At 35.8% G+C, this 16,964-nt stretch overlaps 1 protein-coding gene across 5 annotated transcripts in view; it reads right to left on the bottom strand.

Annotated features, from left to right (window-relative positions):
• Positions 1–3,704: 3,704 nt before the first annotated feature.
• Positions 3,705–16,964, bottom strand: part of LOC139979885 (protocadherin Fat 1-like) — a 116,565-nt gene continuing 103,305 nt past the window's right edge. For 3 of the 5 annotated variants that reach the window (XM_071991072.1, XM_071991073.1, XM_071991074.1), the window contains 3 exons: positions 16,041–16,740; positions 11,921–11,950; positions 8,992–9,154 (listed from right to left, as the gene is read on the bottom strand). In XM_071991072.1, the coding sequence (XP_071847173.1) occupies positions 9,133–9,154; positions 11,921–11,950; positions 16,041–16,740 (752 nt within the window). In that variant the 3' untranslated portion in view covers positions 8,992–9,132. Of the gene's footprint in view, positions 9,155–11,920; positions 11,951–16,040; positions 16,741–16,964 lie in introns of all 5 variants that reach the window. The other 2 variants (XM_071991075.1, XM_071991076.1) reach the window with 2 other exon arrangements.

Raw genomic sequence — 16,964 nt, 5'->3', positions numbered from 1 at the left:
TGTTGCTCCTTTATTTCAGATTGTAGCAATGACATCATATGATTTGCTCATATCAAATCGTTCATGTAATTTAACCACCGTCGGACATTTGGAATCAATATAATGTTGGTGTCTAATTGCCATAGGCTATGCAAATTATCGTATACAATTTTCTACAACTTTGTAATATAAAAGTAAAATGTTATTGCTGTAACCGGAACTTTGAAATATAGTCATGAATTGGGTAAAAAAATACCATCAGTAAGTCTCCGAGAAGCCTTGGCTGTTATAAGTATCATCTGTAAAGAAGAAATAGTTAATCATTAGTAGAACTATCACCCTATAGGAGTGTTATAATTGACATTTCTGTTGAGTATTAATGAATGAATCAATAAACTTTGTAATAGAAATCACAGAATAAGCAAAGCCACAATAATGGTAAGTCTACACGTTTGCTATAATACGGTAGTAAAACTAAGACAACAATATCATGATAGCCACGTGTTAACAGTTTAATGAATAGTTATGTATACAATCTAGGAAATCATTACCTGTGCGGGTCACGTGGTTAGATGACGTACCTAAAGTCGAGGCAACTTCATCTATATAACACAATAATATTAAAAATGGTCACAGAAAAAAGACAGAAAACCAACATGCCTTCTTAACTGTTTATGTAAAGGCCTGTATCGATATATCGTTAGAACTTTCAGGTTCTATCTATATAACGCTATAGTAGTTTAACCTTCTAAATAAGTTCAAGGTTCTTCGTAGCCAATAGGTTTATGAGGACGATTAGTAATCGTCTGATTTAAATATGAAAATTAATTAATTAGGATGTACGCTGGTCCTGGTGTACTGTAGATGTGGTCTCGTCGTCTGAAATATAAGAGATAAAATACTGCAGAAAAACATAGTTTGACTAAGACGTTGATTATTCTGATATATTTTATTTATATCTGGTACTTTCAATTTGATGTAACAAATACAGGGACGTTTGTTACTATGGGTTACTTGTAGATGAATATTCATTTCAGTAAAAGAAGAGATCATTGTATCTTACTGTCAAGTAGATCTTCACGCATGCGCACTGTTTGCTCTGTAATGAAACATATATTATAGTGTCAATATTGTTAAACTTAATGAGGCGGTGTTATTGACTTGAGTTTGGTAACCAAAACCCAACTAATAAATCTTGCAACGAAAACACATAAAACAGAAAAGGAAAGAAAAAGCTCCCGAAATGTGGAGGGCGCTATTCATCTACTGGAAATTACTCACACATCTTGGTATCGTGAAACTTGTATTTGTGTCAGAGTTGTTAAACTGAAGAAGAAACATGACAAAATACCTGATCTAAACCAAATAAGCCGATCAGAATCTTCTTCGGTCACGGGAGATTCCAGATTGAAAGGTTTCCGTTTTTTAGGCCTATAGAAAGAAGTTGATAATAACAAAATGAATACAGTTTGCAGAATTAGCTGACTAATGTCAAAGTTAGGAATCACGTAAACTGTACGTATGAACGTGTTAGGTCCACAATCAACAACTATCCAACCCCCCACCCCCACCCCTATCACCTCATACTTAAGACCACCACCAACATCACAACCGATCCGTCGTTGGAATTAAAAAAAAACATTATGGATTCTCTTTTTGTCCACAATTTATTACCCAAATATCTCGTTTGCTCCCCTCCCCTAATAAGGCGCAACTGGTAAATCTTGGCAGCAGTCGGAATTTTCTGGCTACAAAACCCATCCAATTGGAATTTCAGCCACTACACCCCCAATCATCGGGCCTTAGCTACGTCCCTACACTGACGTAACATAAGATAGGTTCCTAGGTTAGTCATAAGTGTTGACTTGAAGCAAACAGACGATGACGTAACTTGTCTTCCTCGTTTTGGGAGGAGCCTGCTGATGGGATTTGGGATTTTCATATTTTTACAATTGCATGTTCCCGATTTCACGAAAGTATCTTTTGCAGCCATTACTATATCTGAAACGATTTGGTGGGCTTAAAAGCGTCTGCTCTGTTGAACTAATACGGGCCGATTAAAAAATGTAATCTGGAATGATTCGTTCTTCTTGACCGAAATTTTGAACTGGGTCGTTCAATTAGGTTGCATATTCATATTTGGTTTCCATTGTAGGCCTTTCTGGTTTTTTTTTAATATATTGATTATCGTATTTTCCGAAAAAATGGCTATGGCTAAAATGGTCCCATATCTCCTCTTAGTAAGGCGACAACCGAGGGGAAGTGTTATTGGGTAAATCTACCCCACCACCCCCCCCCCCTCCCACATGCCTCCTCTTCCGATGGTTACGACATTTGGTTTATGCAGCCAGCTAGGACGGGCTTAGGATGCTTGTGTAGAATTATATTACATGCATAAGTTTTGACTTTGGGAATAGAACCCGGCAGGCGGTTGTTTTACAATACTACTGTAGGCCTGTGATAGCCATTTGTAACATACAAATTAGGGGATGGTGGAATAGCACGAACTCTCTAGTTGGAGGTATTTGATTCGTTGTCTAATCCCTGCTGTCTTTCATGAAATATTTCATGGGTCTCTTTGCTATTTGTATACGATTCCGCAACCTGCGTTAATAGGACATTGAAAACCTCTTTGAACGCAGATAATTTGTCCACGCGCTGCATGGGGCTGGTACTGGCCCTAGCTGTGACTTATCGCGTTAAAACTATTTTCTACGTGATTTTGAACACATACTCTCTCAGTTAGATAGATGTCATGATTTCCAAATAGGTGTTTCATATTACACAGTATGTTCACACAGTAAGTTAAGGTGGTTGAAACTGTTAGCTTGACTTGACAACTTGGAAAAAAAAAATCTTTCATAGTTACGAACCAAATTGTATATAGTAATCGGGATCAATTGACGGGACGAAGGGACTTAGTTAGGGTTTTTGATTGGGGTGGGAGTGTGGGGGGGGGGGGCGGTAGAATAATAATATTCGAAGTAAAATGATGGGTGGATTCGTAAGGACTAAGGAGAGGTGCCGTACCGCAAGTTCGAAATTTACAGCAGCATAAAACATGACAAAGGGTTGTTAATTCTTTGTACTTTAAATATGCCGGATACTCAGTAATATGCTAAGGTGCTAAAAAGAACGCCAATTGGACGTATTCAGACACTTTTAAGTTCGTGGAAGTTTCAACTTTATTATGGGTTGTACATGGAGTTAGAAACAAAACATCGGTTAATTGTTAGTTCGAATTACGTCAAATCATGTAACGATGTAAGCCTAACAATAGAAATGTTAGAATTAGCCTAATATTGGCTCATAAATCAGAATTATCCTGTCAAGAGTGCAATCATCTTTAATAATTTCAAGAAATGGTGCATACATAATTAACATTTTTTTTTTAAATTCCGAATGTTCAGTTATTAGGGTTTCAAGCCAAGTATTGGGGGCGGGAGGGGGCGAGACACCCGGTAGCTTACGTCCCAGAAGGTCTGGTTATCATCTGCAGTCATAGATTGTAGTTTGTCAACTTCCGCGGGACTAGACAAGACCCAGAGCCGAATATGGAGATAAATATACGGCTCCTACGTGACCGATATGACAGCGCCCTCTATTACTTTGGGTGTGCCCGGAGAGCTCATTTGAATGGCTTATACTATTTTATCTATACTGAGTCACTGACTGATGTCAGATAAAAGAAAAACTCAATAAAATATAAATGAAAGAAAAAGAAATAGTTTTTCGATTGTTTATTTCACATTTTAATCCTAGGATCTTTCATCTCATACACAACACATGTTTAATCAGTCATCTTTAATAAAAAAAAGTAATTATCATAAATACTATACGAAGTGATCAACATGTTTAATTTTAAAATGTTTTTGACGCAAAAGAAAATAACGAGAACAAAATGAAAAAAGGTGAAAATTTCGGTTACCTAGATTTCAGTTACCATCAAGGATATGAATATTCATAAATTATACCTTCAGGCAGGGTATCATGATTTCAAAGATGTTTCTTAAGAAAATGAGAACCATATCTCTGAATGAATATTGAGATAAAATTGGGTGATTCTTTGTAACCTGGTACAACTGTTTTACGAAACGGCCAGACCAGCTGTCTTAGATTAAAGCAAATTAAGACAAAGAGAAAAAGGAAAGGAACAAAGGAAAAAATGATCATCATTAATGGAATATAAAAGGTTATGTCAGATCTACCATAAAACATTAAAATTATGTGGTTAATTAACTTGAGAGCATAACTAATTGGCAGAGGTATTATTTTTTTTTTCTTCTTTACTTGTCTAGCTAGATACTTGTCCAAAACCACAACACAAAAGACTCTTTATCCGAAATGGTTTGCATTAAAATATTGTAAGTTGACTACCTCTTCCGAACGAATTATGTCAAGGCAATGCCAAAGTCACCCAAAATATGGAATTATTATAATTTCTCATTTTAACATGACATTAAAAAATGTGACATTTTCATCACGAAAATTGCAAACTAATTTTCTGGAAAACCGTAGGAATTTTGTTGTCTTCTCATCTGCTTAATATGCAGCGGTTACAATGTGACGGTGAAATATTGCACAATAAGGCAATATGTAAACCACTTCAACATTTTAATAGGTATTTACGGGATGTAATTTTCCATGACACAACCTTGCTGAGCGTGAGAGAGTGTTGCTGGTGAGACACCTGTAACAATACTCTCCCAACACCCCTTTCCTCCCCCCTTCCCCAACCAATTTTTATTTTTTATCTACCAAGATACATGTTGGTTAACTTGATGTATTATCATAATGCAGATACAAAGTATAAATACTTTGTCATAGAATTTGAATACCAAAATGAAAAAAACTGAAACATGACTATTTATTTAAGAGAATAACTTGTAATTTGTACTTCATTGAAATATTTACATGCATAACATTCCATAGATGTAATAAAATCGGTACAAAAATGCAATCAAGGATAGCATCTATACTTATTTTTATCGGTTAAGAACATTTTTCAAATAGTAGAGATGGATGGCAACATCCATATATATCTGAAATAATTGGGTAGGATATGGTCAGATGTCCAGTCAGGTCAGCATAAAATAAAAACATAGCAGAAATATGAATAAAGTTACAACAAAAACAGAAATGGGAGTTGCTTTAATATACAAAATTGAATGTCAAAATAATAATAATAATACAAAAAATTTGCAAATGACTTAGTTCCATTTCCATTCAAAAGCACAAATTTTTACTCCATTTTTTAATACTTTTTTTGGCAGATACCTTTTATTTTTTTCATTCATTAAAATAGCCAAATATAGCAATGGAAAATTCAACATTTCCTATCAAGGTCCAGATCTCAGGATGTACTGAAATATTTAAATTATGTCTGAAGTTAGGCTATAGGTTTTAGGTTCTACTAGAATACTTAATTCTTACGTGAGACTCGTTAATCCTTCCTAAACCAAAGGACCTGAAATGATACTGCTTATCATGGTTAAGCTTTTCTACTTTTAACTGAGGAGAAAAGGGTTACCAAACCTAAATTGTTTCTTATCAAGGTAAGGTTTAGGTTCTACTGGGTTTAATACTAAGTTGTTTATTTCCAAATGAAGCCTGAACATATCATAATAGTTACACCTTGGCTTCATATCTAGGCCAGGTCTTCCTGAAAGTGCTAAGTTATATGTACTTGAGTTATCGGTTCATAATTCTGGTCAAACGAAGACCTGAACTAACATTATTTATGAAGAACAGGTTTAGGTTCGGAATGTCTGACGACTTAATGAACGAAATGTTATCGAACCTAAAATGCATTCACTTATCAAGGTAAGGTTTAGGTTTTACTGACTTACTAAGTTCTTACTAACAAATGGAAAAAGTAAATAAGCTTTCTATTCATCTAGGTCAGGTTTAAGGTTCTTCTGAAAATATTTAAAAGTACATATTTGTGTTGTACTTTATAGGTCCTAATCTTTCTTAGACTAAACTTATTATAAACCTGAATGACTTGGTATTTAGGATCAACTGAAATACATAGCTGTTATGTCTGACCACTACTGTAACTATTAAAGGTATCAAACCTAAAATGCTTTCACTTATCAAGGTAAGGTTTAGTTCCTACTTTTATAGCAAAATACTCGATGGACTCTTTATGAACCTGTCACACTAACAGTGTATTCAATTAGCAAGCCCAGGTTTAAGGTAATAAGGGAGTTGGAAGTACATCGAACCTAATCATCTTAGGAAGAAAACATTTCTACACAAAAGAGAGAGAGATGTAAAATCTATCACTCCCTGAAAACTTTACCCCAAATTTTTTGCATCCTCAAAATATCAAAAATATGGTACTGCTTGAAAATAATTCTAAACATAAACAAAGAGATATTATTTAAAGGAACAACTTCATAAGTTTTTTTTGTTATGGAAAAAAAATAACATATATACAGCAGGAATTTTATTCCAAAGGGCAAAACATGGTGCAAAACAATAACAAAAAAACAAAAAACATAGGTAATGAGCGTCTCAAATGGAAGGACATCTATCGACTACAGAAAAGGCTTTAAGCGAAAAAAGGTAACAAAACAAAAAATAAAGATGAAACGACCTAACTTACAGAGAGTGGTATGAAATTCCCCAAAATGAAGTTTATAACGTTTAATTAAGTACCGATTTTAACTTATCCACAAACTTTGCTAACCTAAATAATGATACTGTTCAATTTGACTAAAATTAAGAGGGTGAAAATTACAGCTGGAGTTTATGCATAAGAGCCTGGTGATGGTCACTTGGGAGGGAGGGAGGGATGGATGAGGACCATGAAGTTTTAGTATGGGGTTTTTTGGGGGGTGACCAACATTGTAGTTACTAAAAATTCCACAAACAGAAGTATCCAAACTTTTCAAAGATTGTAGCATAAGAATGATCTTATTTTGCCACCAATATGTCTATCATATTTAGCATCTTCCCTAGCCCAGAGTTCTAACAAGTAACTCCATGAATTAGCCAGATTGGTATACCGGATGATACCCCCACCCCCCCCCCCCCCCCCCACCCCGTGTACTTGAATACAACCAGCTTGCCATCTTTGCATTAAAACAAAAAAGGGTCATAAAGAAAAAAAGAAAAAGAAAACAATAAGTGCCAAGCTTGATATCTTTGGTATGGCCTTAATAAATACTATTTTGTTTTGTTATTGTAAAAAATACCTTTTAATAATATCATTCCAACAACATGACCTCCAAGGGTTAGCCATCCAGCCTTGGCATTCCTTTGGAAGGCCAAACCAGCAATGAAAAATAAACTTTAACTCACATGCATATTATTAAATAGGAAGCTGAATCTCTCTCTCTGTCTGATAAATTAGAAATAGTATGATTAAACTATATACACTTTACAACACATTCCTTCAGAGTGTGGCATTGTTCCCTTGAATATAATTGAGTACAAATTAGGAGAGTACTTAAAATAAGAGTACCGAGGACTTTCATTAACCTTGTGGTGAAAGTGAGTACCATCATGGGAGTACTATCGTTCTTGTATGTTTCAATTACAAGTAGGATAGCAAAGACATCTTGTACACTGAGGATTTTTCCTGCATATACTAAGATGGTCCCTTCGCTACCAAGTACAGACAGGGAACCTCTAAACTGAGTACAGTCATGTGGGTACTTCATACCATTGGGTAATGTTTGTGCAGTAAGAAAGAAAGAAGGCTACTTTCATGACAGCACATACTCCTTGGTACTCTGTTTGTAGTACAATACAGTGTATTAACAATCAATGTTCTATTAGACTAAAAAGAGTCATGAGGTTGCTTCATACTGCTTGGTACTCTGTAGTACAAGACAGTGTATTAACAATCAATGTTCTATTCAATCAAATAGAGTCATGACGTTGTTTCATACTCCTGGGTACTCTGTTTGTAGTACAATACAGTGTATTAACAATCAATGTTCTATTAGACCAAATAGAGTCATGAGGTTGTTTCATAATCCTTGGTACTCTCTTTGTAGTACAATACAGTGTATTAACAATCAATGTTCTATTAGACTAAATAGAGTCATGAGGTTGTTTTATACTCCTGGGTACTCTCCTTGTAGTACAATGTAGAGTGGTACACTACTTGAGTACTGAACACCACAGTGTACTGTAATAATAACAACAGCTATTTACTTGTTGTAAAGAAGAAGTACAATAAGGATATTCCTCGCATCAACAGTCAAAATTCCTTACATTAGAAAAATCATTATTATACTACGAGTTAGAAAATACCACGAGTCAGAAAATGGCATTCCATCCAGAACAAGTAGTAACTGTATGTCACAAAGTCTTATTTTTTTCTGCATTATAAAAAAAAATGGAGAATAAACTAGTAATGTCATGATTTGTGGTTGTGAGTCACCCCCTCACAAGTCTGTTTGGTGGCTGTTGTCTTGAATCTGATCATCCATACTTCATCCATACTCCATCATCCACGGCTACGAGAGTATGGATCATAGCCATTTAACCCCTCCTCACAAGTCTGTTTGATGGCTGAGGTCTTTAAGCTGATCATCCATACTCTCATACCCGTTTAACCCCTCATCGCTTTCCTGATCGCACATCCCGGAAACGTCGGAACACGACGCGTTCGTGTCCGTGTAGGCCGACATGGATAAATTGTCCAGATTGGTGGAGGTGCGATCGGGGTAGTCCCCATATTCGGCGCTGGTGGTCCTGTCGTAGGACCGCCTCCTGGGCTGTCGGGACCTCTGGATGGGGTGGGGCCCTGCTGCGGCCACTGCTGCTGCCCCATCGTCGTATCCCGGCGGTACGACAGAGTTCTGGCTGATTTTATGAGGGGGCATGTATTTATTTGGATGTTGCTGATAATCCATCCTGGGGATGGGACTTTCTTCGGAGTCGTCTCTTGCGGACGATACCGGTTCGGGGGAATAGTTCTGACGGAGCATCGCTTGAAACTCTTCGGTTGCCCTGGTGATGGAGAAGTCCTCTGGGTCATCCTCCTCGTCGTACTGGTAGTCCGTCTCTTCCCCGACGTATTCGTCATCCTCCTCCACATCGTATTCTCCTTGGGTGTAATGGGTGCTGGTAGGGGAGGAGGAACCCCCCTGTGGAATGTTGAGATTGTACACACTCTCTGGTTTAGGAGTACAGTCACTGTAATCCCACTGCATGCCTGATGAAATTGAGAGAGAAAGTTGAAAATTTAGTCTAAATCATCCACGCTGCTGGGATTTAAGGACGGTCAAATGAAACTAAGCGTTTGGTACCCAACCCAAAGTCGCACCGCAGAGTGCAGCATAATAATAGTAATTGTTCAAACCTTTGGCTTTTGATTTCACAAACTTGTTCTTTGGATTAGATGTGCAAGAACATAAATAAGTGCAAAGTGACAAATAAGTTCATGCAAATGTTAAAAAAAATTGCAACACAGCTGTAATTGATTAAACCAAAAAAAAAACTCATTAAATAAACACAGGAAGCAAAAAGCAAAGTATGGTCTCTGCAAATAACGAGATCAAATGATCTCGGCCATTATTAAAATTTAACTTCCAATATTGACAAAATATCCAGATATGACTGAAATGGATTCATTAAGGTAAAAAAAAAAATTCAAACAGTTTTGTAATGGTTGTCATATTATCCAAACAGAGCGACTATTAAAAAAAAAAAAATAAAAAAAAAATAAAAAAAATAAAAAAAAAATCTGCAAATATTCAGAATGTTGCCTTTGGCACCAACAATTACATTATTGCGTAAACTAAGCTACGACGAAGTTTATTTTAAATAGCAAGTTTTCGACTAAATATATTCTACAAAAAACAAAGTGAATATACTTGATACTAAATGTGTCAAGATATCATAACTCAATGTGGCTACCTTTAAACATGCATTATAAATAATAAACATAACAGCAAATATGCACTTCACAATATACAGCTTGTGTCAAAGCCAGTGAATTAAATACAATGTTATGCATTTAAAATAGCTTTTATAGGTTCTTCAACAACCTTACGAAACCTACTGAAAACTATTCAAAGTAAAACCACCACTGATTTTAAGCTAGGACAATAATATAAATATATATATTAATTAGTAAGTAGTTAATGATTTTATCCATGTGGTCTGAAACATTTCCTGACCACAAAATTTCTCCTACTATCAGTGTTAGATCCCATGCAAAGATGCAAATCGGATATTTCAAAATTTTGGACTATTTACTTCGTTATTTTGAAAAACAAAATACGCTGAACCATGTCACTGATTAATTAAGTAATCATGCCAATGATTATTAATTCAGTTAATTTTCAGTATCAAAAAGTTCCATAAAACTATCCAAATTAATTTCAAAAATGTTGCTTTGTATGTCAGTGTATATTCCTGTTTTATCTCTCCTTTAAACATAGTTCAGAATCACTCTCCTAGCAATGACTTCACTTGTTATCGTAGGTTTTTGGTCGGTGGGGGAGGGGGTTAAGTCTCTTTATCTCTGCTTCCCTTCCCTCTCTCCTTCCCTCTCTCCTTCCCTCTCTCCTTCCCTCTCTCCCTCCCTCCCCCACCCCACACATCAGTGCTTAAAGTTCTATATGAAATGCTCCCAATTCTGTTGATGAAAGTGTTTAATAACATGCAGAGTAATGCTCTCATCTACTTTCAAGCGTTACTCTGTAATAAGAAAAAACATGTCTTTGTGTCCCAGACTAACAAGTTTTGCTTAAAGTATAAAAGTTAACAACCTACTGACTAAGGGCCTTCTGTGAAAATATCAAATCTTATAATCCTGAAATTATCACTTGACATCTTGTTACTGCCAATTACCCTTTTCCTTTCAATTTTCTACTCTGAGCTTATATTTCCATCAGTTATGATCTTAAAAAATGTTTCAATTGTCAGCCCTTTAGAAAAACAGTTTTGTCTCTTTCTTGTGTGTGTGTCTATCATAGACAAATATCTGTGAGTCCTACTGTCACTCTCATTAATTGTGAACAATAATTTTGAAACAAATTTTCATCTGTAGAGGAAAAAAATAATCAGTAGAGTGATCAAATCTTCTATAATTTTCAGCCTTAATTAAATCATTCCTTGCCATTTTCCTTTCTCTTCTGATATTCTCTTCATAGTCTTGTTTTCCACTGGCAATTTACTCATTTAAAAAAAATTAACCCTTTTTTTTAATTACAATATCCAAAACTGTTCTTAAACATGACATTAGTAAATTCTTTTGGAAGACATGTCCTATCTGGGTTTTCATGGCTTTAAGGTCACACACAAACTTACACACAAACCATCAGCTAAATATCAGGTTGTTTATATTGGACACTAAAAAAATAAATTTACAAAATCATTTCGTAGAAGAAAAAGTATCATAATTGACATCAGTTTAAACTGACTTTTTCCAGCAACTTGGAATATAGCAAATACATTTGGCTACAATGGGATTCAAACCACTGACCTCTGGATTAATACAAGTTTGTCAAGTTTTTCACATTCAATATAAAACTGTCGATAACTTAACAACAGATTTATCCTGTACCTATTGGTAATGTTGGAAGAAGAACTGAGAAACTTCACATGTCCAAAATTCACAATTTGGAAGGAATTTCAGTAAAGGAAAATTTACTATCATTTCGTCCATTTATGTTCATAGTTATTTACAAAGACGTCGATGGTGGAATATATACTAACTTTCAAGTTCATATGATTCTTTCCTTCAAACGTTGTAAAATAAACAGCACCTGTAATACCATACTATCATTATAATTTTTTAACTATATTTTTACATAGGTCAAAGCATGCAAAAATAATATGCTGAACGAGTAGATGAAGGTAAACACAACATTCCGTGTAGCAGCCACAGTTTTGAAGGGAATTTTTTGTTTATATTTTGGTTTCCATTGGAAAATAAAAGCAAAATGTAGTAAATATGAAACGAGCAATGTACCTTTCTTCCGAGGGTCCTTGTGATTCCGAGCTGGGGGAAAATGACGCACACAAAGAGAAAAAATGACTCATCAAAAGTAACGTCAAAAGTTTGGGGTTTTTTGGGGGGCGAGGGTGGGGGGGAGAGTTTCGTTGTTTAAAGGTGGATTGGGGAAGGGAGGGGGTTGAAGCATTTGCTTTTTTACGTCAGAGGCTTTAGGAGAAGAGTTTGGCAAATGGAATGGCATTTAGGATTATATCTTGGTTGTGTTTGTGGAAGATGCATGCAGTGGTGAGTAATAAAATCAAAGAGGATTATAGGTTATTTTTTATTGCTTGGGTATAACAGAATACCAGACATTCCACAAGGAATACTTATCTCTGATTATGAAGAATACATACTGTGAGTAATAACCGCGAAGCCAGGGGGGATTTTAAAGCTTTGGTTATTGATTCTCTTTCCATGTTATTATTCTCTTCAGGACTCAACAAGATGCTTATATAATCTCATTCAAGCTGATTTGAATATACAATATTGATTAGTCATGCAAGAAGATGCTCAAATTTAAAAGTATTAAACTAAACTTTGCTATCAACTAAATCAGCTTAGTCGCTTCTGTGTTGACTAGTGTTACCTATGTGTGTACAAATAATGTCCAGTTGTGATAGCTTCCATCTTTGGATTCACTATATCTGTAGTCTGAAGTGTTGCTATTCAATTTCAAAGCTTTCATAATTTCTATGTTTTAATTGAGTAAAATTCTAGGGAGAACCAAAACCAAAATATTCTGTTATGGCTAAAACCTGCTCCTAATGTAAGAGTTAATTTTAGGATATGATTTACAGGTTTACAGATGCCCATAGATAGACATGTGTTACGAGAGATATATGTGTAAATATGTAGATAAGTTAATATATTCATGATTGATGGCTGTTGCAGTTATTGATAGTCAACAGAGAGGATATTTCTTTATAATTTAGAAGTAGTTACATGGTTGAGTTACAGTACACAAGGAGTAGAAATTTATGAGATTTATGAGGTACCACCATAAAGAGTATTTTGAGATATAAACAAAAATTTATGCTGTGACAGAATCTGGATGTAAAAGTTTGAGACTTTCAGATGTTTCTGCATATTCATGAGAAAGTTTAGAGAGTAACAGAGTTTATGAAGGGTAATACCCAGTGACATATATATACAGTTATACCAAGGAAAAGATAACATGATTACAGTGAGTACAAGGCAATGAAAAAGTTATGTACCACCAATATGGTTTTTTTTTAAAGGTAATGTGGTTAAGGTCTGAGAAAATCAATGTTATAAACTGTACCACCAATATGTCTTTTGTTAAGGTAATGTGGTTAAGGTCTGGGAAAGTAAGTGAAATGAGGATGATCTCACCAAATGGGATTTTTTGTTTCTTTTTCTTCTTTTTCTTTTATCAATGCTTTATAGAACCATATTCTATGTTTTCCAATATATTAGAATCACACAATTCTGGATTTAAATTCCAATTTACAATGACAGAGCACTGTCCCTGCTACCTATTGTCTGTAATCTAGTATAACAATAAAGCAACACTTATGTTTCACCATTCTACAAATTACACAAAATTAGAATTCCGAAAATAACAATTCTTTTTCAGTAGCCCGGCCAGCATTAACGCTAGTAACGTGACTTTCTTCAAGTTTTGAAACATTTTGTAAAACTTTCTTTCAATTTGAAGTACAGAATCTGTTTTCTGTGTGACAATCCTCTCTCTCATCTTTGTTTTGCTTCTTAATATGAGTCCCGATTACTGATACTTTTCCCCGATTCCTGCTTCTTTATGTTTCATGGATAGAAAACATGATTTAAAGAGTTATGACAGTTACCTGGGTGAAGGATATACAATATTTTATCACAAATACACTGTGATTATGAGTCAAGAATACAGATCAGGTTAATCATGTTACTTTAAAGAAAAAAAAAAGTATATATGGTTTGAATGCACCCTTATCATGCAAATATACAAGGGGTTACTTGAAATGCACAAACTGGTTGACATAGTTTGAATTTTACAATATTGAAGTTAGTTTGAAGTTTACAATAATGATTAATGAAGATATAGTTGAATTGACCAAAACAGTTTACAGTTAATAATTATGAGGACAAAATATGCTAGAAACTATATAACTGTTTCAAAGTGGGTTCTCGAAAATTTTAGTAACTAAAAGCAAGCTGTACTTTATAAGGAATAAAAATTACACAAAATATATATATTTTTTTGGAGGTGGGGAGTGGGGGGGGGGGGATTTTTAGTTGATAAGGCTCAGATTATATCAGCTTTTAGCGTTTGTTATCAGGGATACCTTGTGTTCTTCCTGTTCCAGCAGGAACAATGTCTCAAAGAGTTATCCTATCAGACTAAGTTTGCTCCTAGTTTGCCTGATACAAATACAAGTCCTTCCATGGCACTACCTTGTAAAATTGAACAGGGCATTATTCTGATTGTAAGCTTTAACAATTTTTGGCCTTCCAAAAATATTGCATTTTGACGTAATAATTTTCAGAAAATAACAATCAAATGACATTATTAGTTATATCACTGTTGCGAATGGTTAACAACAGTTTATTCATTGACAGAAAAAGTTATTTCTCGATAGGAATTGCCAAGAAATATTTACATTGCAAAGGAAACATTTTGCCCCTTTAGTTTTTTTGCTTTGCTTTTACATCAAGCAAGCCAACAGCCTGCCACCATGAAGCAGAGCTCAGTTTAGCATAGAAATCACCAGCATATAGTTTAGAGAGGCACAAGCAAGATATATCTCTCTTACAGTACAGGACAGTAGTCACAACAAGAATCAATGATCATACGGTAGCTGTATAAAATACGGTTAGTACGCAACCACCAGATTTCCGATTAAAATAATGTTAATAAGCAAAATGCTACCTTTCCATATATGTGTGTATATTGCCACTTTTTGACTTTTCACCATATTACACATGCTCGATGATTTACAACACAGAGTAAATGATGACGAAAATAAGAAGGTAATGACAAATGGAACGGATGCTCTCCGTTATTCGTTAGATGTTCCCCTAATATCCAGGGACGAGTAAGAAAGAATAATCGGATGCACTTCTGAAAACGAAAATGAACTTAACATGCCACAGCACACAACTGATTCAGTCAGGAACATATAACAAAAATTTAACAAATGATCCTGGCAGCATGATTCAAACTGACCAATAATACAATTTTTACAGAACAGAGACTTAATAACACAGGGTGGGTCCTCAAGAAACAGGGATGGTAATTTAAAGTTTTATGTAAGTTCGGTTCAGAATTGCTTTTGTAAGTGCCTACTGTCCGTAATTCACCAATATGAGTACGATAATGGTGTGAAGGCAGGTAAGGGACTAGTGGTACTTTTCAGGCATAGATCAACTAAACAATTGAATCAATTTTATCAGTCAGATAGGCTTCCACATTTTCTGAGAAGGTTCGATTCAGCCAAAAATCATGTTCCCTTGGGGGGGGGGGGAATAACACAAACCAAGCGTATATACAAGACAGATACATAAACACACAAACGATCACCATGACAACTATCAAAAGGTAAAATTATAACGCTAGAGAAACAAACAGGTTGGTTTTAACTGTTCAAAAAAAATAAAGACCTTTCATTCATTGACATAAAAGCCAGCAAATATTGTAAGTAACTTCAGCCAATTTTTTTCTGAATGATTTTTGTTAATACAGAAAACTTTTGAATGTCTAAAACAGAAACCTGAAAAAACATGCACAGAGAGGTCGGTCCAGAGAATGCACTTCGGAATCGGCATCGAAAAGACTTCGAAACCATGAGCAGACTATACAAAATAAGGTACAAAAACAAACTCTGGGCAAAGCCAGGGAGGAATAAAATATGAAGGAAGAGCTTTTCTCATCAGTATTGAGAGTATGGAGGCGAGATGATTACTGATGCATGAAGATATACACCATACACCATGCAATGAGGTCACACTGATGGCATGTATCAATCTCAACACAAGAGGCACTGGCATGCACGGACCCTACGACACGACACCAAAATCACCTGAAGCGTCCATGGGGTCTGATCTACTATCTGTTGGGTACGAGGGGAGTACGTACATAGAGAGAGGGGCTTCCTCCTCTGGCTGCGACTGCTTCAGGGGTGAAGGACATCCCTCTCCTTTCGGCTTGGACAAGAACGGTTTTCTACATTCTTCTTTGCCGTCATCTTTATCATCATCACCGCTGGTGAACTCGGAGAGGTCCCCGTCACCTACCAGGTCTTCATCCTCCGTCAGGGAGATATCGGACATCTCGCTCTCCAGGCCGTCTCCCGATTCTCTCTTCTCCAACAGGGCGCCCTCAGTCTGAAAACTGCTTTCCTGAATCTGGTCGTCCTCGTCTACTTCCGACTGGTTCGATTCCAGTTCCTGGCTCTCTGCATCCGTCTGAAACTGGTTTACCTCTGGGATCATGTTAAAGCGGACACTCTTGGGGGTACCCGGCGTCACCACTTTGTCTACCAACGGTTCTTTCTCAGCCAACTTCTCGTTCACGTCGTCCGCATCCTCGGCGAGCGGCTCTTTTTCCTCTTCCTTCTCCTGACCTAACTCTACCCTGAGTTCCGCTTTCTCATCTACTACGGAGACATTTTCGTCGTCACTGACCTCCGTGTCACTAATGTTCTCTAAGGCTTTGCTAACGCTTTCCGAGGAGCTGATTAGTTCGTCCTGGGATTTTGACTTGCTAGAGCCGGTGTTAGTAAGTGTTAAAGAATCGGATGGAATACCTCCATCTGACATGCTGTTATTGGTGTTAGCTGAATCATATCCACAGAGATGAGTTAAGGAAAGCATGAGTGATGAATGGAAAAAATTCATCAAAAGATGTTGTGATGAAAATCAGAATGAAATAATATTTTAGAAATTTTTGGAAGATAATATATTTTTGAAGATAAATACATGACTGGATGTGTGCCTCTGACAATTAAAAGTTCAAATATTAAGAAGTTTGGTAGAAACATCTATAAAAATAAACGTTTGT

The sequence above is a fragment of the Apostichopus japonicus genome, chromosome 14 (assembly GCF_037975245.1).
Source record: "Apostichopus japonicus isolate 1M-3 chromosome 14, ASM3797524v1, whole genome shotgun sequence".
Classification (NCBI taxonomy): domain Eukaryota; kingdom Metazoa; phylum Echinodermata; class Holothuroidea; order Aspidochirotida; family Stichopodidae; genus Apostichopus; species Apostichopus japonicus.
Note: the sequence above shows the minus strand (reverse complement) of the source record. Positions and strands in the feature narration are given on the sequence as shown.